The 11,098-nt window shown below is 35.2% G+C and overlaps 1 protein-coding gene across 1 annotated transcript; it reads right to left on the reverse strand.

Annotated features, from left to right (window-relative positions):
- Positions 1 to 564: 564 nt before the first annotated feature.
- Positions 565 to 9,995, reverse strand: LOC128030164 (uncharacterized). The gene is made up of 3 exons (XM_052617648.1): positions 9,938 to 9,995; positions 3,267 to 5,363; positions 565 to 2,687 (listed from the first exon to the last, which is right to left on the reverse strand). The coding sequence occupies exon 2, from the start codon at positions 5,348 to 5,350 to the stop codon at positions 3,269 to 3,271; it is 2,082 nt and encodes a 693-aa protein (XP_052473608.1). The 5' UTR covers positions 5,351 to 5,363; positions 9,938 to 9,995; the 3' UTR covers positions 565 to 2,687; positions 3,267 to 3,268.
- Positions 9,996 to 11,098: the final 1,103 nt, after the last annotated feature.

The raw sequence follows: 11,098 nt of genomic DNA on the forward strand, positions 1-11,098 counted from the left end.
AGGAAAGCAGAGTGTGGAAGTCTGCAGCCTAAGGTTTATCTAGGTGGATGTTGAAGTCTCCAAGCATAACTAGGGCAGTACCATCCTCAGGAAAGGTTGAGAGCAACACATCTACTGTAATTCATCCATGAAGTTACTTTGTGGTCCTGGGGGTCGTTAAAAACTACAAAATGGATTTTAGAAGGGTGGGTAATAGTGACTGAATGTGATTCAAAGGAGCTGTTAATACCCAGAGAAGGTAAAGGAATACATGTCCAATCATTAGAGATAAGCAGACCGGTACCTCCACCTTGTCCAGTCAGACAGGCAATATGGGGAAAATAAGAAATTATTGGAGAGTGCTGCAGGGGTAGCAGTCTCCTCTGGTTTGATCCACATCTCTGTCAGGGCCACGCAGTTTAGTCCTGAATGCCTAGTAATAGACTAGTTATAGAGAATTCCAGAGACCAATAGAAAAAGAAAGTAATGTATTAGCGGACATAGGTAAAGTGCCCAGGTTGTTAGGATTGCACTGCCTATAGTGCCTGATATGTAGTTAACATAGTAGTAATAGTAAGGATATGGAAACACATAGTAAGAGTTATCAGTGTCACGGATGTGAGGCCTTTAAGGTTTGAGAAGGTTCACGCCTCTCAGGATGGGCTTGTCCAATGAGAAAGGGTGAAATTCCAAGTGGAAGGTTGGAACTTATGAAGAGTTTTACAACTCTTTGTGTGAAATCACGGCAGTTTGTAAAATGGAACTTAAGTTGGGGTTCAAAAGAAGAATCTTCAAGATTCTTTGCATACTAATATATTGCTTATGTACCAACATATAATACACAGTCTCGTTTAGATAATCAGAAGTTGAATTCATAGATAATAAACATGGTAAAATTACTTATGGGTAAAATTACATGAACAAGTGGTTCTATCACAATCATCCATAAAACAGTGAAATTCAACAGACAATCTAGTAGAACAGCAATAATATACACAGTGACCTAAATTATTTGTTTGTTCATTCAAAGAGAGGTTTTCTTATGAACTTATTAGTGAAGAGTCCCTTTTTATGGGCATTATGTGTCTGTTTTTGAGAGACTTGAGTTAAGTGTTGCTTTGCTGCATTCCTGGGAGCCATAAAACTAGCATTATCAGATAGTGTGCCTTTGGTTGCTATGGGACTAGAGGCCTGTTCTGCCTTTTTGAGGTGTTAGTTGCATTTTGGGGCAAAGGTCCATAGGGGATTAGATATTATTTGTTAAATATAACAAATTGTTGTGTGTCTCACATGTACTTGTGAAGTTACTTACTGTATAATCAGTATAATTGGTCCAAAGATAACCTGATTTTGGACCATGTGAACATTACATGGACTGAAGCTGTGATTTACTGCCGAAAGCACCATATGGAACTGGTCAACATTCACAGTGAGGAGCTTCAGAATTTAGTAATATAATTAAACCACCATGAATATAATATCTTAAATATCTTAAAATCTCAAGTATAACATCTTAAAGACAGTCACGCATCATAGTGGTAATAAATCTCTCCTGAGGTTGTGTTATCATGCCAGTTACAATGAAGGCTATTGGTAAAAAAAAATATTTAAATTCATTTTTTTGGAACAATATTTATTGTGAAAGGTGCTTAAGAAATATATTTGAATTACAAAAACATATCTATAAAAAATATGTTTCTGTAGGTTACTAAAGAAGGACACAGAATTATTATTATTATTATTATTAGGTATTTAATGTGGCTGAATCATTTTAACATACTGTTCAGCTAATCTTTCTGTCCATGCCTAAGTTCTTGATTTATAGTAATGTATTTTCATCACTATATGCCTGCGATTGTTAGCAATAATGAATACAATCAATTGAAATACTTTTCTTATTTTGTAATTTTAATAATATTACAACATTAATTTTATAATGTATTAGTAAAAGTTGTTTTCACTTTATTTTGATGGTCCTTTTGACACATTATGTTGATTATAGGTAATCATGCACCTAGATTGTCTAACTCTCATTAGAGTGTTAGTAGACTAGTAGTAGACTGGTAGGGTTAGGGTTAATAAAATGATATGTACTTATATGTACAGAATTCCTTATAGCTTGTCTGTTGGGAGACCATCACAATAAAGAGTTATGCAGATATTAAGTATAAAGTCTACTTATGCTCTAAGGTTAGTTAGTAGACTTGTAGGTGCAATGTTATAAAGAGACCATCAAAATAAAGTGTTACAAATTATTTTAAATAATTAGTTCATGTTAGCATGTTAGGCGTTACCGATTTATTTATATTAAATCAAGGCGAGTTATTAGAAAGAAGCTCAAACTGGGAAGCAGAATTCATGACATATAATTAAAATCAAGAAGAAAAAGACAATATAAGAACAATTAAACTTAAATCAGAACTAAAGTAATAATTGTGCTCTCCAGTAAAATGTTCACAGAGTACATGCCTAAACAGAAATACAATCCTAATGGAAAAGTAAACAGAGGTATAACTAAAACCCAAACAGAAATCCATAAGCAAACAATCCATAAGTAAAATTTCCACTAAACAGCAAAAACTCAAGAATTTGTTCTACAATATATCACACTTAATTTGAAAAAATAAAAATAAAAATGCTGATGTTGAGCGATGACAGGAATGGTTGTTCCGTTTGAAAGAAAAGCCTTTTGTCTTGTTTCCTATTTTCTGAAAAGCAATAAAGAGATACACAGTTATTAAAATCCGGAAATCCTAAACAATTTTACAGACAAAGCTATCACACAGACGTCAAATTAAAATATTAAGTGTTAATCCACCGCAAAATTAAATTTTAGATGGAAACAGAAAGGCTTGTGACTGTCCCATAGACTGCCAAGTAAATAACAGTGTCAAGGTCCAGGAAAGTATGAAAAGGATTGCAGAAAAGTCCATCTGCCATCAGTGGTTCAACAGTAACGTCATGAATCGACGAGAATACTTTTTGTACATGAAGTCTTGATGACCTTGATATTGTATTTTACTTGGCAGTCTATGGTACAGTCTCAAGCCTACCGGTTTTCACCTAAAATTTCTAAAATTGTGGAACGACAATGACAAAATGTTCATTTTGGGATGGAGTATCGCTTTAAGACATATAATTTAGAAACAAGGTCAATTAATATTATATAATAAAATATTTCTAAATGTGATTGTCAAAAATTACCTATCATAACTATATGTTAAAGAAAAACTTAGTTTCAATCTGAACTATATTATCATCTAGAAAAACAATTCTTCAGTACATACACTCAGATGTAGTCTTTTGCTTCTTCCTCATTGAATACAGCTTGAACAACCTCTTGAATACTCTTGGTTTGTTCTGGAGGAGCGGCAGGTAGAATGGCAAGCAATTCTTGATCAATTCTTTTTAGTCTTGCAGTGCTCTTATGGTCAAACTCCTCTTTATTCTTCTGTACAAGGCTTTTAATCCCTTTCCGTGCCTCATCACAGCCTTTCTGGAGCAGTTTTCGCTCATGCTCAAATTCTGGTTTACTTGTATCCATGGCCATCAGTTTGCCCAGTGAACTGACACGGTCCATCAGGTACTTGCTGGAAACATCTGTGTATGTTCCAGAGATCATGTGGACCAGACTAGCGATGTTACAGGCTTGGAAAGCTTGGGTGTAGAGCAGATCTTTTGAGAAAAGTTTTGCATTGTAGGAGAGGGCTCGTGTTTCCGCTGATGTGGAGACAAAGTTTATGAGATTTGTGCTCAGGTTAGTTTTCACAATGCTGGAAACTATCTGAAAGAATTGAACCATCTTCTCCCACTGCTCCTTTACTCTCCCCATGGCATCCATTCCTTTGATCAGCATATTTATGGTAGTTTTAAAGTCAATCTCTTTCAGTTCACAATTTCTCAAAGTAGCCAGGATGTCTGTTAGTTCCTTCTGGTTCCTCTCTAGGTTCTCCAGACACTTTTCATAGGTCTCGCTTGTCTTGTCCAGCTGAGCTCGGGTCTGTTCTATCTTGAATCGTGCATTCTCTGTGGCCTTCTGAGAGACACTCATATTCTGAGACTTGTTTTCTTCTTTATACATCATTGGTGGCTTAGGAGAAATAGCTGGAGAATTTGTGATGTCTTTACTTTTGCAATCAAAAATTTGAGCTGACTTGATCAGATCCAAGACCTCTTTTATTATCTCAGTACTTTTGACTTTGTCACACTTGCCATCAGGTGCATATTTTGCAAGCTGTTTGCATATTTCTGTGCCATCTTTGCATAACTTCTCAGCTTGTGTCTTTGCTGAGCAGTCAGAGATATTCTTTAAAGTGTCATCGATTCTTTCAAACTGTTTTGCTATGAAATCCGTGTTTGTAGTTTCGTGCTTTTGATCATACAATTTTGTCCAGTCAATGTCATCATCCTTACTATTGACATTCAATATTTGCTGGATAGTCTGAGCACAATTTAAAATTTCAGCTGACTTACTATACACGTTTATTTCAGCTACCAAATCACTAGACTTTCCTTGATCTTTAATGCGTCCCATAGCATCAGATATCTGTGTTTTTGCAGAAGGTATCAAATTAATTGGCTGAGTAACAATAGATGTCACTCCATTCATCAGGTCTGTAACGCTCTGTGTTATTCCATTTACAAGATCCATTCCAATCATTTCCCATCCATTAGGGAGAGAATCCAGAGCATTCCTGTAGTTCTCATTAGCCTGATCCAGTTCCTTCTTTATGGCTCTCACTGCCTTCTCAGACCTATTCTTCATCTCTTGAGCTGACTGCTCCCTCAGTTTGCTCTCTTCTAATTTCTTCTTGACTTCTTCCATCTCTTTCCCATAAAGGTGCTTGGAATTTGTACATGCTTCTAGCAGCTCTTGGATGATATTAATGACATCAGTGAAACGCATTTTAGCGACATCAGACAATTTAAGACAGTCATCTGCAATTACTCTGATATTGTCTAGCTGATTAGGAAGATGTGCTTGAACAACTTCATCATTGCCTTGGAACAGAATCTTCACAGCTGTCTTCATGTAATTTGGAACTTGGGCAGTATTGAGGCGAATCTGATCCATGCTTGTATGGGCCTCATTAAATGCCCACCAACCAGAGTTACACACTTGCATGAGGCAAGCGCGAAAGGAATCAGGATATCTGATGAATTTAAAACCACCTTCAGGAGGTTTTTTATTGATAGAGAAATCTGTTGAGGAAGAGATGAAAACCAGCTCTCCCAGGATGGCTATGGATAGAGGTGCTGGAGTCAGATACTCTTCCCAGTTGGCATAAGGCTGCATTATAAGTTTGGTTTGGTTCCTCATGTCCTCAGCAGTTGTAAGGCTTTGAGTAGATTTTGAGATTGCAGAATCCATGATTTTCCTGTTCCTGCTCAGAACAAATATTAAATTTGAAAGTAAAAGTCTCGTAAGGACTTTTGTATTGTAATTTGTATTGCATATTTGGCAGCATTCATCCCAACTCTTATTTGCCTTCTATGTTAGATACCTATATAGAAAACTAATTCAGTCTCTTAACTTAAAGAATGCTAATAGACAGAATCCTAGTGGAATACTAATTCTAATGGACACAATATATTGTCTGTGTTTTCTTTTTTCTTCTATCAACATAGTTGTGTTTGCAATCATGCAAGAGTTTGCCAGTCGATTGTCAGTGGATATATATACTAGTAAATGTGCTATATTTGGAGAACATTATTTTGTGTTTTATCTGAAATAGAGATTTTTGTGTTTGTCAGAACAATGCTTTCATGTTGCACATATATCTGTTTCCGCTATAACTGCTAGTATGAAAGAGAACATTTCAAGAATTGGTTACAATAGTAACACTTTATTATAAGTATATAGAAATAAAGTATTTACAAATCTTGCTTACTATTGGTTTATAGTTAATAAATATTTTGTAAACTTTAGTTAATAATAGACTTTAAAAATAGTGAGTTTTCCATTCATTGTCACTGCAATTAACAAAGTGCTTATTAGCTCATATCTAAGGAGTTAGATAATGCTTTGTTAACAGCTTATTAACCATAAATAGTTCTCGCTTTATATTAAGATTGGTAAATGACATTAAATAAGTGCTTTAAATCAACTATTATTTTACATTAATTACACTTGATCATGACATACTCATAGATAGATTACAAAACTATACAGGTATTCAAGGGCAGGCTCTAAGATGGTTTAGATCCTACCTGTCCGATTAGGGGTGTGACGGTTCGTATATATCAGTGAGACCGGCGGTTATAGTTGAACACCGTCATTAGAACTCTATAACCGCCAAAACCGTGTCATTAAAATATTTTTGTACAAACATTTTTTAGCAAAAATTATTTTCATTTTTTAGATAGGATCATAAGATGCGCAATATGTTGGGAGACATGGTTTTTTCCACTTAATGAAGTTTTGTAAATCGTCAGACATGATATTTACCACTTCATAAAATTTTGCTTTGTAGAAAACTTTTCTTAAAAACGAATTTCGTTTTGTACAAATCTTATCTTAATTTTAATAAATGTTTCATCAACCAATTGCATGTATTTTAATAAATAAAAAGCAAATATAGCAGACAATGATAACCGTGACATGGAAGCACCAGCGCGCCGCATTCACTTGCACTGCACTGTGAACTAGAGCGCATCTCATCGTAAATGAAACTCAGCGTAGGCCTATGCCTCATTAGCATTAAATATATTTGCTGCATCCTTTCTAGAATAGACAATGGCTTTTTTTTGCGGCTCGCATCAGCAAAGCATTGCATCGCCATAGACCGCAAAATAATCAGCGGATGGCGGGCGGGTGCGGCTTTCAAATTTGCTCTATGATTTCCGCGAAGCAGAAAACGAGGACGGAATCTCGAAATCCAGTCATGAAAATGAAAGTTGCATTTTAATCTGGACATTCATGGAATTTGCCAAAGTTAGCATAAAATAATCAAATCAAATCTCTATGGACCAGTATTTGTAAATGTTAAGCCGCAAAAGTTGTTTAAACTATAAATCCGTGTTCTGCGCGTCTCTGTGTGAATTAATGAATGGCAGAGACGTGCAGGTTTGTTTACTACATAGACTGAAGCGCATGACGCTTGCATTAATTTCAGCATCTGAGCTTCAGAGTTCTCTCTCCATCAAGCGATCTGAACTTTTCAGTTCATCTCAATGGACGCACAGCGCACCTGTATTTGATGCTCTGTTAACTCTTTGTGAAGGCGCATGACTCACCGTCACTTTATAACTGATAGCGCTGTTTCTCACACATGCAAAGAGAGAGAGAGAGCGAGAGTCTTACCACGCTTAAACAACACGCTATATGTAAACTATTCTTTGTTGTCTTCTACTGTCAAAATAATGGAGTTAATTTAGAATTATTCATATTCATTTTCGAACAAGCAGTCTCTGCCTCTTTACCGATCAGAGCGCACGCTGACACGGAGTTAACCCGCTATCTCCAAGAACAACCCCCATCCACCCCCGACGGTTATGTTATAAACCGTCACATTTGACTCACGTCATAACCGTCATCACCAATTCTGAAACCGGCACACCCCTATGTCCGATCACTACCATTTTGTTTACTTAAATGGGGTGTCATCTCATTTATCATCAGTAAAATATGGAGTGCCACAAGGATCCGTCCTAGGTCCCCTTCTATTTTCAATATACATGTTGCCCCTTGGTAATATTATTAGAAAATACGGAATTAGCTTCCACTGTTATGCTGATGATAGTCAGCTATATATCTCAATGAGACCAGATTAAACTTCTCAATTATCTAAGCTAACAGAGTGTGTTAAAAATGTAAAAGATTTGATGACAAATAATTTTCTCCAATTGAATTCGGATAAGACGGAGATATAAATTATTGGACCAAAAAACACTACACAGAATCTTGTAGATTACAATCTGCAACTAGACGGATGTACTGTTACATCCTCTACAGTCAGAAATATGGGTGTCATATTAGACAGCAATTTGTCTTTTGAAAATCATATTTCCAATGTTACAAAAACTGCATTCTTCCATCTTAGAAACATTGCCAAGCTACGAAACATGTTATCTGTTTCTGATGCAGGAAAGCTAGTTCATGCATTCATGACCTCTAGACTGGACTATTGTAATGCACTTCTAGGTGGTTGTCCTGCTTCGTCAATAAACAAGCTACAGGTAGTCCAAAATGCAGCAGCTAGAGTCCTTACCAGGTCAAGAAAATATGATCATATTACCCCAATTTTAAAGTCTCTGCACTGGCTACCTATTAAGTTCCATATCAGTTACAAATTATCATTACTTACCTATAAGGCCCTAAATAGTTTAGCTCCTGCGTATCTAACTAGCCTTTTACCACACTACAACCCATCACGCTCCCTAAGGTCACAAAACGCTGGACTTTTGGTAGTTCCTAGGATAGCAAAATCCACTAAAGTAGGTAGAGCTTTTTCACATTTGGCTCCCAAACTCTGGAATAGCCTTCCTGATAATGTTCAGGGTTCAGACACACTCTCTCTGTTTAAATCTAGATTAAAAATTCATCTCTTTCGCCAAGCATTCAAATAATATATCTCTTAAATTGTGAGTGTAGTTGCATCTGATCAAATGTGCATTTTTATTCATTAGCTTGGGTTAAACTAATTTTACTTTGTTGGATCAGCAGCTATGCTAATGATGTCTGTATTTTGTTTCTATGTTTCGCCACGGGATTTACATCCCGTGGTAACTAGGATTTACACAAGCTCCAGTCTGGATCCAGAACACCTGAGAAGAGATGATGCTGACCCTGAATCAACAAACAGAACTAACAATTATTGCTACATGTGTGACTGCATCATATAACAATTATTAATTAATAATATTAATAATGTTCATCGTCTAGCTGACTACGTCTTGTATTGTTTTTTTCTAAAAATCCTGTCAAACATGCACAAACTGACACTCACCACCATAAGCTACTACTAAATATTGTAGAAACATTATTTTCTGTAAAGTTGCTTTGTAACGATTCGTATTGTAAAAAGCGCTATAGAAATAAACTTGAATTGAATTGAATTGAACTAGTATTAAGAATCAGTTATGGTTGCTAAGTTGTTAATAAACCATTAATTGTTTTTAACTCTTTACATACAAGCTAATTAAACTATAACACTGTTAATTACTGTGACAATAAATGAGGAACTAGGTATTTATATATTGTCTATTATTGCATTAAATAATTTATTACATATTAATGTATGAACAGTAATGCCTGTTAATGTATTCAAGTTTATAAACAATTAATTGTAATCTGATAGTCTTGAAACTTTGCAAATACATGTGGATTAACTCTCATTTGAGTATTAGAGTACAATGCCTGTTGTGGGTTACATTATACCCAGTGAGGTTTGTTTTTACATGTCAAGCAGCATGTGGCTGTGGCAAGAGCTCTTTTCAGTTCACTGAATTTTTTCCATATGCTTTTTTTTTTTTTTGGTCACACTTTATTTTAGGGTCCAATTCACACTATTAACTAACCATTAACTATAACTTTTGCCTCAATTAACTCATTATTTGATGCTTACTTATAGTTTATAAGGTAGTTGTTAAGTTTAGGGAATTGCGTAGGATTATGGATGTCATGCATTATATGTACTTTATAAGCACTAATAAACAGCCAATATGTTAATAATAGACATGCTAATAAACAGCTAGTTATCAGTGTGAATTGGACCCTATACTAAAGTGTTACCAATGTATGATATATCCCATAATTCACTGAAATGCACTAAGAATGTCTATCTTTCCCCGTAAACCTATCCATTCCACCAAAACTGTATCTAATCTTAAACATGTCCACCCCAATTTTACTTATTTATTTATTTATGATTTGTAAGTACATAGTTAATGACACTTAAAATTTAATGTGAGACCTGCTTCGATATGTTATAATAAGTCATTTGAGTAATTGACTTACCTTGTTGGAAAGTGAGAAGTGGTTTGTCAAGTCTCAGGTTAAGGTCTGGTAGAATGGTGAAATGTAACATGTGCCTCTGTTTTTATTGCCATCTGAAAGGGGCGGAGGTGGACGACTGGGGAGGAGAATTTAGAATGCTAACTTGAAAGCATTTTAGAATGTCTGCCTTAAAATCTGTCGTAAAACATGAACCCTTAATGTCATAGCCATTTGCTGGAGTGCCCATGAAAGCCACCAGAGGGGCACTTCATTTGCTTAATCATTGCCCATTGCTCGTGGACTTCAGTTCCCATCCCACCTTGCTCTGATTTTTGGTCCATTAACCTCACACTGTAAAAAATAAGTGTAATTTTAACTGTAAAATTTTGTAAAAACGCTACGGAAAAAAACTGATAATAGGTTAACAGTAAGTTCCCGTACTATATACAGGGAAAAACTGTAAAAGATCTAACAAAGCATTTAATGTAAATTTACAGTAAAATTCCGGTAATTATACAGCTTTTAGAAGTAAAAAAAGAACAAATCAATGTATAATTTACAGTCTAAAACTGTAAACTGATATTCCCAGAATTCCCTGCGTGACACTCCACGTTTGAAAGTATTTTGTTTAAATAATCATGTTTTTAAATAGTTCTTGTTATCAGTTATGTACATTTGAGCTTTATGTTACATCTTCTGTTGCTTAATGCAAGTTTTTTGCATTATTTAAGTATCACGTGTGTTACCATGATGGTGTTTTGTGTTTCCATAAATGTGCACCTTCTATATGTTAATATATACTTCTGCTTGTGGTGAAGCTACTTGTGATGAGCTTTGATACTTCATGTGGCTTTCTCTTATACAGTACCATCTTTATTATTATGGTGGTTGTCAATATTTTCAAGGTACAAAACAGATTTAATTTTGTGTGTTGTTGAATTTACTGGTTTATATTCACATTTTCTTGTTTGTAAATTACAGCTTTATATTGTAAAATTATATCATATGATGTTTTTGACGTAAATGTGTTTACAGTTTTCTGTATTTTTACAAAATTATTCTGGCAACCACAGCTGCCAAAAAGTTTTTGTAAAAACAACAAGAAATTTTTTACAGTGCAGCTGTGTGCGATTATGTGCGAAACCCAGCTCACCTGTATTTATACTCTTTATTCTGTGTCTT

Source organism: Carassius gibelio, chromosome A16 (genome assembly GCF_023724105.1).
Source record: "Carassius gibelio isolate Cgi1373 ecotype wild population from Czech Republic chromosome A16, carGib1.2-hapl.c, whole genome shotgun sequence".
NCBI classification, from domain to species: domain Eukaryota; kingdom Metazoa; phylum Chordata; class Actinopteri; order Cypriniformes; family Cyprinidae; genus Carassius; species Carassius gibelio.

What these genes read in the sequence shown, in the direction of transcription:
- LOC128030164 (XM_052617648.1), bottom strand. Translation starts at nt 5,350, where the DNA reads ATGGATTCTGCAATCTCAAAATCTACTCAAAGCCTTACAACTGCTGAG.